This window comes from Myotis davidii, unplaced genomic scaffold, assembly GCF_000327345.1.
Source record: "Myotis davidii unplaced genomic scaffold, ASM32734v1 scaffold2677, whole genome shotgun sequence".
In the NCBI taxonomy this organism is placed as follows: domain Eukaryota; kingdom Metazoa; phylum Chordata; class Mammalia; order Chiroptera; family Vespertilionidae; genus Myotis; species Myotis davidii.
Genome location: NW_006288260.1, coordinates 65,486 through 89,281, shown reverse-complemented (window position 1 = coordinate 89,281; position 23,796 = coordinate 65,486). Strand labels below are relative to the sequence as shown.

The 23,796-nt window shown below is 41.1% G+C and overlaps 1 protein-coding gene across 2 annotated transcripts in view; it reads right to left on the bottom strand.

The window, feature by feature from the left end:
* Nucleotides 1–23,436, bottom strand: part of KLF8 (Kruppel-like factor 8) — a 73,791-nt gene extending 50,355 nt beyond the window's left edge. Inside the window, exon 1 of one of the 2 annotated variants that reach the window (XM_006760194.2) lies at nt 22,859–23,436. Coding sequence is in view for 1 of the 2 variants with exons in the window: in XM_006760192.2 (XP_006760255.1) it covers nt 20,979–20,991 (13 nt within the window). In the remaining variant the exon portion in view is untranslated. Of the gene's footprint in view, nt 1–20,978; nt 21,053–22,858 lie in introns of those variants that run through there. The other variant, XM_006760192.2, reaches the window with a different exon arrangement.
* Nucleotides 23,437–23,796: the final 360 nt, after the last annotated feature.

Here is a 23,796-nt window from a genome sequence, read left to right as displayed (position 1 = left end):
GCCTGCTCAGGGAGAGTGGGCCTAAGCCTAAGCCGTCAGTCAGACATCCTTAGTGCTGCAGCGGAGGTGGGATAGGCTCCCGCTCACTACAGCCACTGTGCTCGCCAGCCATGAGCCCAGCTTCTGGCTGAGTGGAGCTCCCCCTGTGGGAGCACACTGACTACCAGGGGGCAGCTCCTGTATTGAGTGTCTTCCTCCTGGTGGTCAGTGTGCGTCATAGCAACCAGTTGTTCCGCCATTCGGTCTATTTGCACATTAGTCTTTTATTATATAGGATAGCCAAGATCTAGAAAGAGCCCAAGGCCCATCAGTAAATGAGTGGATAAAAAAGCTGTGCACATTCACACAATGGTATTCTACTTGGCCATTAAAAAAAAAAGGAAATCTTACCTTTTGTGATAGCATGGATGGAAGGATCTGGAGATTATTATGTTAAGTGATATAAGCCAGTGAGAGAACGACAAATACCATATGATCTCACTTATATGTGGAATCTAATGAACAAATAAACTGACAAACAAAATAGAAACAGAGACATGGATACATGGAACATACTGTTGGCTGTTAGAGGGGATGGAGGTGGGGGTAGTCTGAATCAAAGCTGGTGGAGGTGGGCAAAATGAGGATGGAAAGAGACTGTGCATTGAGCAATGGGTGCAAGATGGGTGTGTAGATGATGTTTTGCTGAGTTGTACACTTGAAACCTGTATAGTTTTTTGAACCAATGTAAACCCTAATAAAGTCAATAAAAAATAAAATAAAAGGCAACCAAATCAGAAAAAATAAGTAAAATTGTCTATTTGCAATGACATGATCTTATATAAAAAAATCTAAATACTCCACTAAACAATTTTTAGAGCTAATAAACAAATTCAGTAAAGTTGCAGGATAAAAAAATCAACATACAAAAATAAGTTGTGTTTCTACATTAACAATGGACTATCTAAAAAATAAATAAATAAAATAATCCCATTTATAACTATATCAACAACAATAAAATACTTAGGAATAAATTTAACCAAGAGGGTGAAAGTTCTGTACACTGAAAAGTATAAGACTTGGATGAAAGAAACTGAAACAGAAACTAATAAATTTATATAAATCCCATGCTCATTGAGAAGAATTAATATTATTAAAATGTCCATACAACACAAAGCCATCTATGGATTCAATACAATCCTATCAGGTTTGCAATGGCATTTTTTTTTACAGAAATGGAAAAAAATAATCCTAAAATTCTCAGGAAACCACAAAAGACCTCAAATAGCCAAAAAAAACTTAGAAAGAACAATGAAATGATTTCACTTCCTGATTCCAAACTATATTACAAAGCTATAGTAAGCAAAATACTGTAGTGTTAGCATGAAAACGGACATATAAACCAATGAAAGAGAATTGAGAGCCCAGAAATAAATCCATGGAAATACAATCAACTAATATTTGAAAGGTCAGCCAAGAATACTTAATGAGAAAAATATGGTCTCTTTAATAAATGGTGTTAGGAAAACTAGATGTTCACATGTTTAAAAATATGAAACTGAACTACCATCTTATAACACTCACAAAAATGAACTCAAAATGATTTACAGACTTAAATGTAAGACTTGAAACCAAAAGACTCCTAGAAGAAAAGATAGGGGAAAAGCTCCTTAACATTGATCATGGCGATGATTGATTTAAATATATATATATATATATATTACAAAATGATTACCACAACAAGGTTAGATAACACATCCAACACCTCACATAGTACCATTTGTGTGTGTGTTTGTGTGTGTGTGTGTATGTGAGTGTGGTGAGAGTTTTTAAGACCTACTCTCTTAGAAACTTAAAAGTATATAATACAGTATTGTTAACTATTGTCACCATGCTGTACATTAGATCCCCAGAACTTATTTATCTTATAAATGGAAATTTGTACCATTTGGCAATGAATATTAGGATATGATACCAAAGCATAATAAACAAAAGTAAAATAAACAAGTAGGACTACAGTAAAGTAAAAAAGCTTCTGAAAAGTAAAAGAAATTATAAACAAGTTGAAAATACAACCTATGGAATGGGAGAAAATATTTGCAAACTACCTATCTGATAAGGAGTTAATATCCAAAATCTATAAGGAATTCATACAACTCAACACCAAGCACAAAAAAAGCAATTAGAAAATGGGCAGAGGACCTGAACAGACACTTCTCCCAAGAAGACATACAAATGGCATATATATATGGCTAATATGCAAATTTTCCCCACGGGAGTTTGACTGGGAGACCAGGAGTGTGTTCGATCACTCGCTATGACCAGGGGGCAGCGCGAAACGAAGGAAGGCCCCAGCCAGCAGCCAGAAGGCCCTGATCGGCCCTGATCGGCAGCCAGGCCTAGGGACCCTACCCATGCACGAATTTCGTGCACCAGGCCTCTAGTAGATATATGAAAAGATGCACAACTTCACTAGTCATTTGGGAAAATGTAAATCAAAACTACAATGAGCCCAGCTGGTGTGGCTCAGTGGTTGACCCATGAACCAGGAGGTCATCAGTTCGATTTCCAGTCAGGGCACATGCCCAGTTTGCAGGCTTGATCACCAGTAGGGGGCATGCAGGAGGCAGATGATAGATGTTTCTATCTATCCCTCTCCCTTCATCTCTCTCTAAAAAAATCAAAGACATATTAAAACAAACTACAATGAGATACCATTTCACACCTGTTAAAATGGCTATTATCAACAAGAAAAGTAATAACAAGTGTTAGAGAGATTGTGGAAGAAAAGGAACCCTCATTCACTGCTAGTGGGAATGTAAGCTGGTACAGCCACTATGGAAAACAGTATGGAGGCTCCTCAAAAATTTAAGAATAGAGTTGCCACATGACCCAGCAATCCTTCTTCTGGCTATCTACTTGAAAGATTTGAAAACATTTATTTACAAAGTCATATGCAACACTATGTTCATTGCAGCATTATTCAAGGTGGCCAAGACATGGAAACAACCCAAGCGCCCTGCGATAGAGGACTGGATAAAGAAGATGTGGTACATATGCACAGTGGAATACTGCTCAGCCATAAGAAAAGACAAAGTGCTGCCATTTGCAACAACATGGATGGACCTCAGGAATATTATGTTAAGCGAAATACTTCAGTAATAAAAAGCTAAGGATTATGATTTCCCTCATATGTGGCATATTAAACTGAAACTCACAGAAACAGACAACAGTGCGGTGGTTACCAGAAGGAAGGGGGATAGTGAGATGTAAAGGGTAAAGCGTGCCAAATATATGGTGATGGAAGATGATTTGACTTTGGATGGTGGGCATACAATGCAATGCACAGATGATTTATTATAGAACTGTACACTTGAAACCTATATCGTCTTATTAACCAATGACACCCCAAGCAATTTAATTCATTAAAATAAATAAATAAAATCAATAAAAACAAAAGCACCACACCTATTCTTTTATGCTTCTTACCAGTGCAGAGAGGGAAAGCATCATTAATCATACCGTACTTCTTATGAAGGCATAAACTGGAAAACCGTTTCAGATGCTGAGCCAACCCAGACACCAGGATTGCTGCAGCTGCCATTTCAATCAAGCCTGCCCATTAGACTGCCAGCCTAAAATCAACTCACTCTAGAAAGAGACTTCTGAAGGGATTTTTGTAGTGCATTTCCATTTCTGAATGAAATCCACAGTTGAACTTCCTCTGACTTTTGATCGGCATTAAGAGAGCTCTTCTTGTGGCTCAGGAAAGGAGAATGAGAACGTAAAAGAGATGGGCACCAAAAGGTCGCAGCTATATCACACAAAAGAATCATTTTCTCTGGGTTCAGCCACAGCCAAGACTCAAAAGAAAATGCATAAGCCCTTATGACATCACCCCTATTTACCCAAAATGACCATAGAGTGCATAAACTGGGCTTAACTGAGCCCACAGAGGCTTGATGCAGGCTGAGGGTTCTCCCAGGAAAACCCCTTGACAATGACAAAGAAGACTCCACAGACCTCTCCCTATATTGGCCACAATGACCTATGCTTTGTAAGGACAGTTGTGGAAAGCATCCTATTTTATATGGCATCAGAAATGGAATAATTCACATGCTTCAGACAGAGAGATCGTAGAGTAGGTGGAGAGAGCAGGCATTGAAGTTTGCCTGGGTTCAAGTCTGAACTCTGCAATTAACAAGTTGTGTGACCTTGGGAAAGTTACTCATTCAGCAAATGTTAACTGAGGTTATTTATTTATTTCAGGCATTTTGGAGACCTCAATGAACAAATCAGATACAGATCCCTGCCTTTATAAAGCTTGAATTCTTGCGTGTGTGTGGGGGGGGGGGGGGGTGGCGGGGAATACAATAAACTTCACACAGTTTATACTATGTTCGACTGAAAAGTGCTAGGGAGAAAAGAAAAAGTAGAACAAGATAAGGGAAATCAGAAGATTAGATGGAAGAGAATCAACTTAACCTCTCCGGCCTCAGTTTCCACATCTGAAAAATGGGTATAAGTGATATATAAAAGTGGAGTGCTTAGCACATAGGACATGCTTCATTAATTTAAACTATTGTTATTGCTGCCCCATGATATCACTTGGCCAAAGACTGTTTCCTACCAAAATGTCATTAGTCCCCTAGAAAAATACTTCCTCAGTTCATCTTTTTTGTGGAAATAGTCACAGCATCCCATCCCAGAATAAGGCAGAGTTCAGGAATGACCGAGGAGAAGAAGCCAGCTAGACTGGGTGCCACTTGTGTAAATGATCCCTATTATATAGAGGATAAATATAGAAACTCAATACTATATGTATAACTTATCTATGAAATCTGTTTCCTTCCTCGATGAGTGACATCTCATCACTCTTCCACTTAACCATGACTCCATTTAGTGATGCTTTCCTTTAAACAACCCTTTACTTGTCTTACTAGTGCCTTATTTCCAAGTCCCCTGCCTTCATTCAATGGCTACAGAAATTATAATCTTAAGGAGTTCAGAGGTTGTTTTTGGCTTGCGTCCAGGGTCAAGCCTTTCATAAGTTTTAATTTCATTGCTAATCATTATTGAAGGCTCTTCGTGAAGTAGGAAGACTGCACTAGCTTTCTGTCAAATACACTTGGGGAGAATGCTTAAGAAACAGCAAGAGAAAAATGTTGAAAGAAAGCAATAAAGGAGAGCCCTCATTCCAGAAGCCATATTCTGTAAGACACTAGAGATGCCAAGAAGGTAGAAATGCTCAGATACAGCTTCCTTGAGCTCCTTAACTTCATCCATTTATTCTATATATGTATCTTTCAGGGTAGGGAGTGGGTGGAAATGGGGAGATATTTGTAGAATAGTATATGAGAACCATCAAAGAAAGGGAATCAGGGAAGGAATTAAGGGAGACAATGAATCCAGCCGGCATGGGTCAGTGGTTGAGCATCGACCTATGAACCAGGAGGTCACAATTTGATTCTGTTGTGGGCTCATTCCCCAGTAGGGGATGTGCAGGAAGCAGCCAATCAATTATTCTCTCTTATCATTGATGTTTTGATCTCTTGCTCCCTCTTCTTTCCTGTCTGAAATCAATAAAATATATTTTTAAAAGAGAGAGAGAGAGAGAGAGAGAGAGAGAGAGAGAGAGAGAATATGAATACAAACCAGAGGTCTTAAACCAAATTAAACTCCAGGGACCAGCATTACAAGAGAAAAGGGAAAAGAAAAAGAGAATACAGGGACACAAACATTTGCCATGTGAATAGGATTTAAAGCATGAAGCTCAAATGGACATTTGAGGACTGAAGCTCAATCTCTCCCCTCCCCTCTTTATTTAAAAGCAATAAGTTATGGGGATCTAATATACAGCATGGTGACTATAGTTAACAATACTGTATTATATAAGTAGCTAAAAGAACTAATGTTCTGCCCTAGCTGGTTTGGCTCAGTGGATAGAGCATCTGCCTGCAGACTGAAGGGTCCCAGGATTGATTCTGGTCAAGGGCACATGCCCAGATTGCAGGCTTGCTCCCTAGTAGAGGGCATGCAGGAGGCAGCCAACCAATGATTCTCTCTCATCACTGATGTTTCTATCTCTCCCTCACCCTTCCTCTCTGAAATCAATAAAAATATATTTTTTAAAAAAGAACTAATGTTCTCATCATAAAAAATAAATGCTACTTATGCAAGGCGATAGATGTGTTAATTAACCGTATATTGTAATAAAAGTTTTGCAATATATATGTATACCAAATCATCATGTTACACACCTTAAACTTACACAATGATATATATCAATATTATCTTAATAAAGCTGGAAATTTTTTTTTAATTTCTTGTTTAAAGTGAAGAACTATAACCACACCAAGCTGGTGCTCACCCTGTTTCTCAATCCCCCCAGCTTTCCGAGCTCTTTTTAGGAACATACAGTTTCTGGCCTTTTGGTCATAACACTGATTTCTGGCAGAAAACAAGGCCATGGGATGGTGGGGGAGAGAAGGCTTCCTAATCAACCCCCCACAGAATGGAGATGAGAGTAATTGTTTTTCACTAGCCCTCTCATCAATGCTTATCATTGCATTCCATCGGGCCACCTTTTCTCTCATAAGCACTGTATTGCAACAGAGACCATCTTCCTCTCGGAGTCCCTGGTTGGCTCCAACTCATCACACCTGTCCCTGCCATGTCCGGCTCCACTCAGATCTCTTTGGCCAGATGCTCCACCCCAAACTGCCAAAGACACACCGCACGAGCTTTAGTTTTAGAACAAAAGCACTCTGCAGTCCAAGAGAGAGAGCTAGAAAAGCACAGAGTAAAGACACAAAGCAGGAAAAACTGCTGCTCAAGATACAACCTGACCACAAGCTAGATGGGTTCAGGTTTAATCATGTGTATTTGGTAACTTTTGTGGGGGATTAGCTAATGGAATAGCTTCTCAAAAGAGATGGGAAAGGATGGATGCTTGAATCCAAATTCTTCCACTTATTAGCTGTGTGACCTTGGGTATGGTACTTAACTGGCCTGTGCCTCCATTTTCACATCTGAAAAAAAGTTATATTGAGTGGCCGGTGGGGGGAAGGGGGGAGGAGGAGACATATGTAATAGTTTAAACGATAAAAAAAATAAATAAAATAATTTTTATTTTTAAAAAAGTTATATTAATAGTATTTACCTTATAGAGTTGTCACGAATATCCAATGGAACCCTGCCTGACACAGGTAAGTAAGTACTTAGTGATGGTATTATGGAAATGGTAGCTTTGGACTCTGTTTACCCAGGTACCATTTCAGTCCACTAAAGCTACATCTGGTGAACTGAAATATATTTTAGATCATAATGCCTGCCCTCAAGGCCTGTAAGAGTTAAAGCCACTCCGAACTCCTGTAAATGATAAAGCCCACCTCTGTCATCATTATTATAGCATCACTTCAAAATACATAAGCAATAAAGATTCCTTTAATTAGTCTGTTATCATGGTAAAGAGACTTTTCCTGTTGGCTCCCAAACCTACTCCCATTCACAAAAATTCTCCGAAGATGCCCCTTTATGTATTTGTCTTGTTTCTATCTTTAGATGAGAAAAATCAAGACTCTGAGGCTAAGAAGAAGTACATGGGAGTGTGGAGCCGGGAGTCCATTATGATAAACAATACCCAGGTTCACAGCCCAGACACTTGGTTGCAGACCCTATCCCACTGATCACGGGAAAACGCAAAAAAGATCGAGTAAAGAAGCCCCTCCCTCCGGGGGAGGCCAAGTCTGCAAAGTGCCCCAGACCAGTGGTCGGCAAACTCGTTGGTCAACAGAGCCAAATACCAACAGTACAACGATTGAAATTTCTTTTGAGAGCCAAATTTTTTAAACTTAAACTATATAGGTAGGTACATTGTTATTCACTTAATTAGGGTCCTCCTAAGCTGGCCTCTGCTAAAAACGTCCTCAATCTGATTGAGGTACATTCGCTGAGGTCGACCCCTTCCAACTCTCCTATCCTCAACTCGTGCATGAATCCCTCTCGCCTTCCTGGCGCTGTGTATCCCACAGCCCGACCGACCAACACCCCCACTTCTTCTAATGCCACTTCTTCAAAATAGACTCGCCCAGGCCGAAAACCAACTTCTGCGCATGGGCCACGAAGTTTCAATGGCACTGTACGTGCATGCCCGCATGTGGTATTTTGTGGAAGAGCCACACTCAAGGGGCCAAAGAGCTCGTGAGCCGCAGTTTGCCGACCTCTGGCCTAGGCCCTTAAAGTCAGGGTTACTAGAAGAAATTGTATTGCGCAATGGTTAGGTTACCGAACCATTGGGCTTGCAATCTGGCCTAGTTGTTATATGATTTGAGCAAGTCACTTAATCTCTATTAGTCTCAGTTTTGTCATCTGAAATATGAGGATAATAGTCGTAGCCATCTCCTAACATTAACTGAAATAAAGTCATTAATGCATTGAGCATAGGACCCAGCCCACGGTAAAAAAAAGAAAAAGCATTAAGTGTTTGTCCTGTGGCTTAGAGGACATAAGTAAATATTCGCAGTCATAGTGCCATTGTCATCATTAGTCCCCGTAGTTGACTCAATGAGGATCTTCCAAAGAAGTGCACATCCTAATCCCTGGAACCTATGAACATGTTACTTTATATGGCCAAGGAGACTTTGCAAATGGGACTAAATTAAGGATCTTGAGATGGGGAGATTGTCCTGGATTATCCAGATGCTTCTTATGTAATCAAGAGTCCTTATTAGAGAGAGAGAGACGAGTCAGAGAAGATGTGACAACAAAAGGAGAGGTCAGAAAAATAGGGCTATGAGCCAAGGAATATGATTAGCCTCTAGAAGCTGAAAAAGGCAATTAAATAGATTATGCACTAGACATTCCAGAAACAATGCTGTCCTGCCAACACCCTGATTTTAGACTTTCTGAACTCCAGAACTATCACATAATAAATGTGTGTTGTTTTAAGCCAAACTTGTGGTAATTTGTTAAAGCAGCAATAGAAAATTAATATAGTCTTTTTCAATGTTTCCTGCATAAACATACAAGTGATTAAATGAATCCCTGAGAGTCATGATAATGATTCTGTTATGAAAGAGTATTTTTCCCTCCAAGAAAGAGATGACCAAATCATATTGTGGAATGACCTTGAAATAAACAGACTAATTTTTAACTTACTCAAGCCAGAAGTACTGACCTGAACCAAACCACTTTGGGCTCCCTCAGAAACATGACTCTGAAGCCGTGACTTTCCACCTTGGTTGCACATTTGGATCACTTGGGGAGACTTAAAACACTATCAGTGCCCAAAAGGCACCCCAGACCAATGGCATCAGAATATCTGCCAGTTGGGACCCAAACATCACTATTTTTTAAATCCCCATGCCAGGTGTTTCCAAAATACAGCCAAGATTGAGAACCACTGTTCTAAATTTTTTAAAACAAATCTATCAAGGTCCTTAGGCAGTCTTCACCCCTCCAAAGAATCATCGCACACACCATTCATTAGCTATAATATAGCCATTCTGATTGTAGTTTGTCCTAAGTTTTAGTCTATTCAGGCTTCTATAAACAAAAATACCATTTTACTGTGTGGCTTATAAACAACAGAATTTTATTTCTCACAGTTCTAGAGGCAGAGATGTCCAAGATCAAGGTGCCTGCATAGTCAGGTGAGGGCCCTCTTCTAGGTTCATGGTTGGTACCTTGTCCTCACTTGGTGGCAGAGCTAAGGATCTCTTTAGAGCCTCTTTTATAAAGCACTGATCCCATTTTTGTTCATTCGACAGCTTTTTATTGAGCTCCCACTATGTGTCAGGGTCTCTAATCCCACTCTTGAAGGTTTCACCTAAATGACATAAGTACCTCCCAAAGGCTCCACCTACTAATGCCATTACCTTTGAGGGTTAGGATTTTAACATATGGATTTAGGGAGGTCACAAACATTCAGAGTATACAATAGTCAGGATTTATATATCTTCACTCCTCCCTAAAATAAATAGACCCCTCCATTCCTTCTCTCCCCTGGAGCTTTGCATACCCCCATAGATTTAGCACAATCTTACATATAACACCCTCAATAAATATTTATTGAATTAACCTGACAGTGTCTGTTGCCATTTTGGTCTCTATCACCTGCTGTGTTACAGAAAAGATCCTTCCTTGGAAACTGTGAACTCCCAACTCACATCTGTGCCAAATAATCTGGAACAATCAATGTGAAACATATGTTGGATCTCTGGAAAGAAGGGATGTTAAGGCCAATAGCAGAGTTACAACATGACAAAAAGTGCTGGTACTTGTTTGTAAGTACATTTTAAATATAAATCAATTCAATCTAACTTGGCTCAACATATCTTGAGTGTCTACCATATCACAGCAGGGCACTCTGTTAGTCTTTGTGGAAGGACTTAGATATCATCACTGTCCTTGAGATACTTTCAGTTTAGCAAGGAGGGATGAGGCAAGTATATTTATAATTGTCAGGCAAAAAAATTGGATAAATGTCACAGGAGAAGGGGATCAGGAAAGGCTTGGAGACAGGCCTTACGAAATTTGCAAAATTTTTCCAGAGGACTTAGCTACCTGGAAGTGGGGGATGCTGCTGGAGGATCAAAAATAACTATCACTTGGTGTGACTGTGCTAAGAACTTTTATGCACTAGCACACTTAATCCTCACATCCCCATGAGTTAGGTACAATATCATCATTCTGGGATTCTGAAAGGCTAAACAACTTGCTTAAGGTCCTACACAGAAAATAGAAGAAGTAGGACCTGAACCCAGGTTTGTCTACTTACTCCAGTGCCTTTGCTCTTTTTAAAAAATATATACTTTTAGAGAGAGAGAAACATCAATGATGAGGGAGAATCATTGTTTGGCTGCCTCCTGCACACTCCCAACTGGAGATCAAGCCCACAACCCAGGCATGTGCCCTTGACTGGAATCGAACCTGGGACCCTTCAGTCTGCAGGCTGACACTCTATCCACTGATCCAAACCGGTTAGGGCCAAGACCTCTGCTCTTAATCGCTACATTATGTTACTTTCCTTGATGCTCTAACTGACCCTCTAACTACACATATTGCAATCATTCACTTGGAAATCTTCTCTCTGTCAGAAATGGCTCATGACAACCAGCTCTTCTTAGTGACCCATAGAATTCTCCATCATGTGTGCCACATGTTCATCTAGTCAAATTCTCATCTCAGGAGGTCCTCATGCAGATGGACAGCCTTTGGCAGACAGGGTTGCCCTGGAACACCACAGAAGGATATAGTGACTATTTTTAGAAAGCGAAAATATGACAATTACAAAGTTAGAGTCCAATAGAGCAGGTGTGTAAGCTACATTAGCTGGATGGAGAAACTATTTTAAATCATGCTTTTTCTCTTTTAACAAATGTATTGAATTTATTCGGGTGACATTGGTTAATGAAATTATATAGGTTTCAGGTGTACAACTCTAGAATACATCCCCTGTATATTGTACTGTGCTCACCACCCCAAATCAAGTCTCCTTCCATCACCATTTAACCCCCTTTACTCTCTTCCACTTGACCCCACCCCCTTTCCCTCTAGTAATCACCATACTGTTGTCTGTGTCTATGAGGGTTTTTTTGCTTAATCTCCTCACCTACTTCATCCAGCCCCCAACCCCTCATCCCTCTGACAGCTGTCAATCTATATGACCCTGAGAAAATCACTTAACATTTTTAATTAAATTTATTGGGATGACATCTATATAAATAAAAGGCTAAGTGACTAACCATATGTACATCTGACCATCCATCCGACGACCAGCCGGTACATATGACGCACACTGGCAATTTAAAAATAAATGTTGACTCACGCATTATTAATAAATCACAAGGACAACTCTAGACAGAGAGGAATATTCCTACCTGAACCTTTTTTCGGACATCGTCAGTTATATGTTGCTTTCTCTTGAGTTCGAAGAGCATGTGTGTGACATTAAATTAGTCAAGCACTCTGAAAGTGTTTTTACTCTTAATGTGGTATACAGGGAGATATTAGAATAGGTTTCATCAATGTATTAGTCATTGTTTTTATTAATGTTGTTCTTATATCATGTTTTGGTTGTTTTTAAATAATGATATTAAAATATTTCTTCTAATTAATTTCCTTTCAATGTGCACAAATCCGTGCACCGGGCCACTAGTTGGTTAATAAAATTATATAGGCTTCAAGTGTACAATTCTATGAGGCATCATCTGTATATTGTATTGTGTGTTCACCACCCAAAGTCAAATCTCCTTCTGTCACCATACACTTGACCCTCTCTACCCTTCATTACACCCTTATCCACCTTCCCCTCTGGTAACCACCATATTGTTGTCTGGGTCTATGAGGTTTTGTTTGTTAATTTGTTGCTTTCAGTTTTCTATCCCACATATTAATGAAATTTAAAGCCACATGCAAATGAATGAAGCTAGACTATTCACTTGTCCCCATATTAAAAAATTGGCTCAAAATGGATCAAAGACCCAAACATAAGACCTGAAGCAACTTTCAAGTATGCATTACAGTATTACTAACTATAATTATCATGCAGTACATTACAGCCACGTGATTTACTTATTTGATAACTGGAAGCTTATACCTTTTGACTACCTTCACCCATTTTGCCATTCTCCACACCCTGCTTTGGTAACCACGCATCTGTTCTCTGTATCTATGAGGGTTATTTTTAGATTGCACATACAAGTGAGATCATATGGTATTTGTCTTTCCCTGTCTGACTTATTTCATTTATCATATGCCCTCAAGATCCACTTACATATTTCTTTGAGAGAATTTACTGTACTTCAAATTCCTTTTTTCATATAGTGATCAGGGATGAAAAGGAACTGTACTTCCTATTGGAACTTCTGTAAAAGTAAACACTGCCCCAACAGGTCAAAATCAAGTTGCCCCCTGACTATGGCAAGGGATATGGCAAAAAGTTTGCATTTCTCTTTAAAGAGGGGCCTGGTGCACGAAATTCATTCACGGGTAGGGTCACTAGGCGTGGCCTGTGATCAGGGCGAATCAGGGCCTTCCAACTGCCGGCCAGGACCTCCCTTCCCTGACTACCAGCTGCCAGTGGGGCTTCCCTTCCCTGGCTGCTGGCTGCCAGCCAGGGCCTCCCTTCATTCCATGCCGCCCCCTGGTGGTCAGCACACATCATAGCAAGTGATGGAACTCCTGGTCTCTCGGTCAAACTCCCAAGGGGACACTTTACATATTAGCCTTTTATATATATAGATTCTTTATGTATTCATCTACCAATGAACACTTAGATCATCTCCATGTCTTGGCTATTGTAAAGAATTAAATAATGGCCCTAGCCAGTTTGGCTCAGTGAATAGAGTGTTGGCCTGTGGACACAGGGGTCCCAGGTTTGATTCCGGTCAGGGGCATGTGCCTTGGTTGCGGGCACATCCCCAGTGGGGGGTGTGCAGGAGGCAACTGATTGATGTTTCTCTCTCGTCGATGTTTCTAGCTCTCTATCTCTCTCCCTTCCTCTCTGTAAAAAATCAATAAAATATATTAAAAAAAGAATTAAATAATGCCACAATGAACATTAGGGTACATTAGGGTGCATTTATCTTTTTTGAGTTAGAGTCTCAGTCTCTTCATCTATAAAAGAGAGAGAGAGAGGAAGAGAGAGAGAGAGAGAGAGAGAGAGAAAGAGAGAGATTGGTGAACCTTGGCCTTTTTTAGAGCCATGCTAAAGAAAATGTTATCCACCCATCAGTATCTGTATCACCCAGAAATTTGTTAGAAATATAAAATTTCCTCAGGTCCCATCCCAGACCTTCTGATTCAAAATCTGCATTGTAAGCAGAATTGTAGTTGATTTATACACATTAAAGTTTGAGCAGTACTGACAAGTGAAGTGAAAGGAAAATGAGAGAATCTATATAATTTCATCAGCAAGTTAAGGAGGCCAAAGTTGGGGGTAGGTATGAATGGGCAGTTGAAAAATATTTAAAAATCTTGGATCAGTTACTGTGGGGTTCGATGAAAGGATGGTGAAGCAGCCAGGATTTTCCCTCTGAGATTGGAAAGCGTGAGCTTATACTGAACCCAATCCAAGTACTTTTTAAGGGGGAAGAGAGAAGATAGCACATATACGAATACTACCATTTACTGACTGAACATTATATTTTTATGTGTTATGTAATCATCATAACAATTACCAGATAGGTATTGTAAAGAATTTAGAGCAGTGTCTTGCATATAGTAATTGCTCAATAAATGTTAACTTTTATTGGCATTTGCAATAAATGCTGTCTGAAGCTGCCAACTAAAGGAGCTAGAGGCAAGAGAGAGAGGATCCAAAGTAACAGAACCATACTCAGTTTATTGCAACGTTAACTTCAATAAAGAGGAAAGAGAAAGCAAACCAATGTCTGCTCAGATTTCAAATGTCCTAAGTGAAATTTCTCTTTCTAGGAAGTTTCCTGGCTTTGGCTCTGAGTTCTCTCTTTGCACTGAAGAGTGTAGAATATTACCCTGGCAATAAGCAACTCTGCTTGAGGAAGTCAGGATAATTCTATTCTATTTATAAAAGGCAAAGCAAATGCCAGAGAGGCTGCAGGACTGGGGCAGAGCTTGAATTCCTTTGGAAGGAATCCATCTCATGATCTTGAGAGAGAATAGTTTCAGACTGGGCAGCTTACTTCAATACTTTCAGGAGCAGGGTGTGGGGTGGGAGGGGCTTCCCTCTCAACACCCTCTAGGACTAGCAATCCCTGCACCCCAAAGCTTGGGCTGAGAGTGAAATCTTTCTACATCAACTGCTACTTTTGTAAGGAGTATTCGGAAGGGAACTTTGAAGTCATTGAAAAAAAATCATTGAAACAAGAAGTGTCCAAAGCCTCAGCTGGGAACCACAAAACTTGGAAAGCTCTTTGCGTCAAAGGAATCCAAGAAGAAAAACACAGTAAATCCCCGTCATCCTGTCTAATTCTAAAGCCCAGCCATTACACTTATGAACGGAACTTTTGCCAATTCTTCAGTCCTGAGCACATCACCATTAGCTGCTCTCCTTTAGACCTGCCTGCCCCCTTTTCATCCAGGGCTATTAACTTTCAGAATGCAGTCACCAGGCCTTATTCAGTGGCCTAAGGTCATTATAATGATGAATAAGGTGATTTTAAGTGACTGGAGGAAGGAAGCCCTGTGGGATTCAAAGTGCTAAAAGAAAGGCAGGGTAGGGTATTCTGGCAATTTGGGCCTCAAACTGCTTTGTAATAAGAACAATGTGGGTGCAGTGAACCCTACACCCTCCCAAAATAACAGGTCTAAACCTGGCAAGCAGATCAGATAGGCCAGGCTTGCAGTAGGTTGAAAGACCTCCAAGAGAACACCAGAAGCTACCACAAAGTGAGTAGAACCCAAATATCCGTGGTACAGGGGATATATTTGGAAGTGTCTGCTCCACACATAACGATCCCCTTATAACTCCTATCTGATTTATAAATGTGTGCCCCTAGTTTCCATTACATAACCCTAGTCTCCTGGGCCAAAGGTCACTTATCTAGGGGTAGGCAACTGACTCGATCGACCAGTGCCCATTCCCTGTGACTTGGTCATTGGTGCTAAGCCAGCCAGTAGCTTTCTATGAGACTGAACTGTAACATATGAATTTAGGAGATAACGAAGCTATCTCTTGCCCACTCCGTGCTCTCATCTACTAAGTGAGAAAAAAATAAGCTGACATGCAGAAGGAACCAGATAGGAGACACCGAAAAAATAAAAAATAAAAACAGCCTGAGTTCCCAACAACTTCCCATTTCCAAAACTCCGTTCATTCCCAAGAGTCAGTCACATTCCTCTTGTGCTTAAACTAGCTCCAGCTGGTTTCGCCTTTTGCAACTAAAGGATAGAAATGAATAAATAACATGTCTAAAGGGGCAGCTGCTGCTCAGTTCCTGGTGACTGTCACCATGCAGCAGTCTAGGCCCAGTGATGCGAAATAGTTCAAGTTTTTCAAGAAAGTTGCAAACCTATATTTTACATCAGGGGTGGGGACCCTTTTTCCTGCCAAGGGCCATTTGGATATTTATAACATCATTCGCAGGCCATACAAAATGATCCACTTAAAAATTAGCCGGCTATATTTGGTCAAACATTTCATTAACTCACCCCTAATGCCCTGGCAGAACCAGACCAAATGATTTCATGGGCCCTATACGGCCTGCAGAAGAGACGTTCCCTACCCGTTTCACGTGAAAAATTCCACTCGTATACACCGGTAATGAAATCAAATTCTAGAAAACATTGTCAATATAAAGTATATCTGTGGCCTCAGTGTGGTTTGCGGACCCCTGAATCGTGACCTCAGTCAGCAAATTTCCTGTCTCACCTGCTGTTTCCTTACTTCCTAAATCTTTCATCTATTACTATATTTTTCATGTATACCCATCTGTGCACTGCATCACACTGATATTTGGGCCAACCTTGATCTATTTCCTGTTGGTCTTGCTGACTAGCTAGCTAAACATATAATGATCAGAAATGTGGATTGCAAAAGCCAAACGATCTGGTCAAATTCAAGTTCTGCTGATTATTAGCAGAATTTTCCCAGTTTCCTTACAGGTATGGTCATAGATTTGAAGAGCTGTAGTGTCTCCGTTTGTCAAATGGAATACCTGTCACACTTATTAATGTTATTTTTTGTTGTTGTTATGAATATTGTTTGAATATCTGACTAGCAGCCATACTATTACTCTGGCCTCCCAGAAAGTACAGATCTCACCCTTTTTCCCTGATTGCAATGACTCTTGGGGGTTCAATGAGTACTCAGGTTTGTGTCTACCTTCCGGCCCCAGAAATTTTTCTGGTCTCTGTTGAATGACAAGGTGCTAAAGATGTCTCTAGTTCCTCTATTTAGCACACGAAGCAGCTGTTTATGTAATCCCTAAGGTTTTTTAAAGTAAAGAATGACTTTTGGGGAAAGTGCTCTTAATACTGTGCCTATAAAAAACGGAGACTCCTTTATTTATAGTTGTGTCCTGATTCTGTCTACTTTTCCAGTCTTTTTTTCCTGCCTCTGACCCAGAACATTCTTATGCTCACTATTTCCTAAATACACCACCTCTCTGGAACCTCCATTCATTGACACATGATATTCCTTCTATAATGTCCTTACTTTCTCTACTTGCCTTGAAAACTCATATTTCTCTTTTAAGAGTCAAGCATCACTCCTCTAGCAAGTCCTCTCTGACTCCTTGACCCCCAATGTCACCCACATCTTTCCTGCTCGTGTTAATGATTTGCTTACTTGTCAATTTCCAAATTCCTCCCTCCTTGAGTTTCTTCAGCCTTCCTGTAATCTTCAGTGTCTTTATCAACAAAATGAGTAAAATCCCATGATGAATTTACGTGAGAAACATGCAAAGGGCTTAACATGGTCCTTTGCGTACAGTATGTGAACAGATACTACTTGTTTGGTAGAACTTTGTCTCCCAGCTGAGTTCAAGGGCAAGGTTGAGGTAATATATTTTTGTACCCCAGCCTGTAGCACAGAGCTGGCCACACATAGCGTTCTCAGGGCATGTATGTTGAAAAAGCAAATAAGAAGAATGAATGAATGTTGCTTCCCCCTTTCAAAGCTATCTGCCTTATATATGTGGAAATGGTTAATGTATAGTCAGGTTTAAATAAACCAAAGCTATAGATCGCATTCTGCTACAGCAGCAAAAAGCACTCTAACCTCCTCTGAATATTTTCTGCTCTACTACCATGCCATCATTGACCAGCAAAAGTGTCCCCAGCTCAAGGAACAACTTGCCAAAGAACATAATACCATCCATCTGAGCATCAGGTAACATGAGCTAGATAATAACATTCGTTGAAACCTGGCTGTTTCCCTGAGACACTATAGAGGAAGAATATTGACATTCCTGGTTTTCCAGCAGCTAATTTTGCCCCACCTATATTATCACCAAAAGTAGAGTTATCTAACCTCATAAGAGCCCTTCCCTAGCCCTATTCCATTCCCCTCTAGGCCCACATTGTATTGATGCTGCCTTTGGCTATACGATTCTTTCTGTTTAGAATGCCCTTTCCCTTCCATTCTGACCATCCAAATCCTACCTATACTTCTTGAGCAAGTTGCTTCATTTTTTTTTTTAACTTATGAATTGTTTATTTCTGGAAATTTTCCCCCTTTTTATTGAATTGATTGGGGTGGCACCGGTTAACAAAGTCATAGCTTCAGGTGCACAATTCCACAACTGCAGTCACTGTGGAGGGCAGTATGGAGCTTCCTCAAAAAAATTAAAATTGGAACTGCCTTATGACCCCGTGATTCCAATTCTGGGAATTGATCCAAAGAAACCCCGAAACACCAATTCAAAAGAATATATGCACCCCTGTGATCATTGCAGCATTATTTACAATAGCTTGATTTTTCTGTGCTCCCGTTTCCCTTACTGAAAAACGAGGGAAATAACAGTATATAGTGGATAGCATTGTTTTATTATATGAATTGATACATGTAAAGTGTATAGAGGGCTGAGCACACAGTAGGTCTTCAGTAAATGTTAGTTATATACTATATATTAGGTGGGAATGTTTGGATGGGTGAGAGAATCAAAGAAGAAAAAGAAAGTGAAGACGAGAGAAGAAAGCTGTTGGAACAACTTCTTAGAAGGTACAGGAGAGAATGGATCCTCTTCCACTTACTGTGTGACCTTAAGTACTTTACTTTCCCACGTCTCAACTTCCTTGCTATAAAATGGAGATGACAATAGTGCCTACCTCACGACATTATTGTGAGGATCAAACAAAACGATACATGAAACATACTTCCCCACGGGGAAGGACTTGGGGAGAAGGACAGAGAATAGCTTAAAAGAAATCTTGTGAGACCAAAAAGACTGAAAGTTGTTTTTTTTTAAATTCCAAGTGAATAATTTTCAGTTTCATGATAGAGTAGAACCTTGTGAAGTTTTCTTTAAAAGCTTAAATATTTTTCTAGTGCTAATAAATTTATTGTGATTTCTTATTCAAGTGCATTGAAAAGGCTTTTTATATTTAAGTAGTTTCAAATGTGTCCGAAACCTTTTTACTGTGTCCAGGTAATTGTATTATACAACAATGGTTAGTATGAAATTAAATTGTATCAGTTGACATGAATTCAGCAATAAGCTTACTAAGTTTTATCTTTAAAGAAACATCCTATCCAGCCCTGGCCAGTTTGGCTCAGTGGATAGAATGTCGACCTGCATTCTGAAGGGTCCCGGTTTCAATTCCAATCAAGGGCACACACCTCGGTTGCAGGAGGCAACCAATTGATGTGTTTCTCTCACATCAGTATTTCTCTCTGTCTTTCCCTCTCTCTAAAAATCAATGGAAGAATATCCTCGGGTGAGGATTTAAAAAAGAAAGAAAAAGAAGCATTCTATCCAAAACATAAAAACATAAACCATATTGATATTCTAAAGTAGAATTTTAAGTAAAATAATTGTTGATTACTTATTTTCTTTAAAAATGACTTTTACTCCCACTTCTAGGAATATATCCTAAGAATCCTGAAACACCAATCAGAAAGAATATATGCACCCCTATGTTCATAGATCTCTTACCCTTTGAGACAGCATGGAGGGGCCCGGAGATGCTAAGCAAAATAAGCCGGTCAGAGAAAGACAAGTATCACATCACATGATCTCAATCATATGTGGAATCTAATGAACAAATAAACTGATGGACAAAATAGATCCAGAGACATAGAAGCATGGAACAGACCGATGATTCTCAGAGGGAAGGCAGGAGTGAGGGGGCAGGAAGTGATCAACCAAAGAACTTGTATGCATAACCGTAGACATAGACAATAGGGTGGTGAAGGTCTGAAGGGGCGGGGGGTCAATGGGGAAACAAAAGGGGGAAATCTATAATATTTTAAACAATAAAGATTTAAAAAATGGCTTTTACTCGGTATAAAAGTCAAAATTTTTGTAAGGTCCTATATGATCAGGCCCTCTATATAGGTCCCTCTGACCACATGTCCTACGACTCTCTTCCTCTCCACTCCAGTGATACGCAGTAGATAAAAGCGTTTGCCTGCAGACTGAAGGGTCCCGGGTTCAATTCCCTGAACACATCAAGCCTTTGCACATTCTCTTTCCTGTGTCTACTACCCCAATCCCTCAGGCATTATGGCTGGCTCTCATTTCACTCAGGTATATTTTTAAATACCACCGTATAAGAGAAATTTTCTTTAACTGCACTATAGTAAATATATCTCCCCAATCCCAAATGCCTTCTATTCTTTCTCCCACCTTATCCCCACCCAACAAATACCTTTATTGTTTATTGGCTTTCCCCTCCACCAACACACCCTCATTAGATAAAATTCCCCAGTCTGTGCAGTGATGACACAGAGTAGATTCCTACTAAATATTTGTTCAATGAATTAATTAAAGAACATCATATCACAATGCACATTGTGTTGATACCTTTGTTTATCACAGCTCCTCGTCCTTGAAGGCTGAGCAACAACCAGGAAAGAACTCATACCAAAGTAAATGTACAAGTAAATGTACGGGCAAGCTGATCTAGTCTAGGCACGAACAGCCGAGGTCACCAGATACAGGCATTTGAGAAGGGAACTTGAGGGTCAAAATTACTTCTACTTCTACTCCCTACTACAGAGAAAGCACAAAATATCCTTTTTACAATTATCCTCCCGAAACCCTTTTGCCTCCAAATAGATAGAAATTCTCCGCAATCCCAGGAAGCAGAATGAATGACAGCAAACAATTTAAATCGCTCTGGGGAAGTCACTAGAAGTCCTTGGAAAGGATTTCTATTGCTTGCCTGTGAGCCGTTAGTGGGTTCACAACCCTTTCATTGTCCTAGGAAGAAAATAGCCATATTTCAGCAATGGTATTTTATGAGCGCTCCGAACTGCCTAGTTCCCATATCCTACAACTAGAAATTCTCCCAAAGGAAAACAAACCAATATGAACACAAAGGGACAATCAAACGTGAAAATGGAAGCATACCTGTTCCTAACATAGTCCATGCATACCAACTGCAGGAGGCTGGGTATGGCACCAACACATAGTTGCTTCTCCACCCTCCATGCAAGGGTGTGGATAGCAGACTTCAGTGGGTGTGACATGTACAAGTGGTTCTTGGCTCTGCGTCAAGACTGTACGCCCACTGACGAAAGTAAGGAAGAGTGCCAGTTGAATTTATGTTTCCTTTGTTTATAGGAACCCATAGGCCAGTGACTTTAGGGGGAAATACCTCTAAGTGAGGCTTTCTTTTTTATCTGAATCCAGTGGACTCAATGATACGGCCGCTCACAATAAGGTCACTTTGCGGTTTGGAAAATCAATTGAGGAGAGAGGGGATGGAGGAAGGTGCTTTACTTAAATGTTGCCTAGGAACCTAGAACTAACACATGCCCTTGATGGGAGTTGGCACTGGGATGCAATGAAACCCAACACATTAAAGGAGGGAGGAGCTCTGTGACTTGCATTTAATACCAGAGACAGCTGAACTGGTAAATTGCAGAGCACTGGGAGCTGTGGCATTCCATCCACTGAACAGAAACTTTCAGAGTGAAATGCTAGCCCTCAAACCTCAAACAACACGTTTTCATGTCTGTAACCTGTGGGATATCATTAGGCTCCACCCAGTCCTGCCACTCTCCCTGAGCAGAAAGATGAGAGAGACAAACACGGGAGAGAGGCCACTGGTCCATCCGAGACCCTTCTAACAAGTCTCCACCACACCAGTTCTTTATTTAACCTCAGAAGGGAGCTGGTGAAGCCCTTTTCCCCAGCACAATCTTCCTGACTGGACATGGACACGGGCAAGGCGAGTCATCCAAGCTGGCCTTAGCTTCCCTATTGAAGCAAACTACCGTTGGCCTTTTGCATGCCATTTAGCCTTGAGTTCTTATCTCTTCCAGCTGCATCTCCCAGCTACCTGGGCTTGGGCGTGTGCCTAGTACTACAGGGAAAACATAAGCGGGAACCATTGGAACTTTCACGTGATGGATGCTTGGTAAATGTTGGAATAAAATTCAACACACATCTCCATATCCTAAGAAGGAATCTTGGCCACCAATCTGTTAAGCAAGGAGTCGGTGACATCACTCGACATGGTCTTGACATAGTAATAGACACCGCTCAGCCGTGGGATCAGCCACAGGCAATGAATTTAGCATTCAAGAAATATTTGTAGAATGAATTCTTTTTTTTTTTCAAGTCATCTGCACTGCCATGGCACCTCTTAGGAAACAGAAAATTTTCCATCCACCTAAAACTGCTAAATTGACTGCAGTTAACTAATGTGCAACTTCAGGGTGCGCCTCCTGGTAATCAGCTGGATATCAGAACCAAGTGTGGAGGTTGGTATAGGGGAGAAAAAGCTATCCTTCCCATGCAAATATCCCCCAAACTCAGAGTGTCATAGTAAGGCGAGTCACTGCTGCCTTCTCGAAATTGAATTTCCAATAGATTTCCCTCAGTTGAACTAGTGCACTGTCCCTTTAAGAAGCCAGGCAAGATGGAGCCCTCCCAACTCACAGCTAGAGGCTTTAAGCAACCTGATAAGGATGCTGGAGTGTGACAAAAAGAAAGAACTCCTGGAGAGGGTAAGTCGAGGCTCTAATGATCTGAGGGGTAATCGAGGCACCAAACCATACAAACATCCAACTCTGAGCGCGCCTATGCCAGGGGTGGCAGCTCCCCTAGCGCCACCCCTCCTCCCCTTCCCTCCCTTTCTTACCCCACCCTGCTCCACCCTCAGGATCCTCCTTGAAAGAGTCTCCTTGTATAAGGTGGCTCCTTCGCCGCCCAGCGGAGACCCCAGTGAGGGGGGTAAAAGGAAGGGAAAATAAGGGTAGGTAGGCAAAATGAAAGGGACTTACTTTTGGATTCTGCGCCTCCGGAGGCATCCTCTCCTCCCAGCCTGGGGCCAGGGCCAACGGACGGGGCGGGGCTGGGGTTGAGCTGATGGACTCGGGGTCCTCACTCCCTCGTACTGCAAACCTAGTTCAGTGGCGAGTTAGAGGTAATGGGCACCGACCAGGGCCGGTGTACACTCGATTTGAATGATCTCCAAAGGAGACCGAAGGGTTGGAGAGAGTTGACCGTGGGTGGGAGTGGAGGTGAGCTCTAAAGCCCTCCTTTTCCTCCCTTTCTGACTAGCTTTCCCCGCCCGGCATTAGCGATAATCAGGGGCAATGGTTTTCTTTTTTCTTCCTTTTGGTTTCTCCCAGCTGCCGGTCCCAGACCCCACCCAGCGGCTCCACCCCATCCACTGCTACACATTCTGTCAATCACCAGCCCCTTTAAAGCTGCATCGCACAACTTGGGTTTTCGTCCGTCTTTGGCGGGCAGACAGAATGCCCGGGCGCCTGGCCTTTCCTGCAATTCCTCTGACCTTTCTGCTGAGTTTAGGAAGCTAAGCTTAGTTGCTAGTGGAGGCTCCCCCTCCCCCTCTGCCCCGAAGCTTTCACAGTCCGCTCCACCCAAAGTCCTTCCGGGCCGGCCAGGCCACGCCATACTCTACCCCATCTATTTTCTTTACTTTGTTTCTGGTTTTAAAAAAAAGAAAGAAAGAAAAGGGGGAAAAAAGTGGCTCCTTTGGCTCCAGATAGCCAAGAAAGTTTGTGCAGCGCCCTCTCTGGCGCCGCCCACTTCCTTACAGTTTCTGGACTGAAGTGGCTACAGCAGATCCCCTGCCTCTGGGGCCTCTTGGTTTGGCCTGACTCAGTATATTCAAGTCTTCTCTAAATCTCATCTGTGTTAAGTCTCCATATTTCGGACCAGAATAGGAGAAGAGGAGGGGAGGATTCCCAGAAAC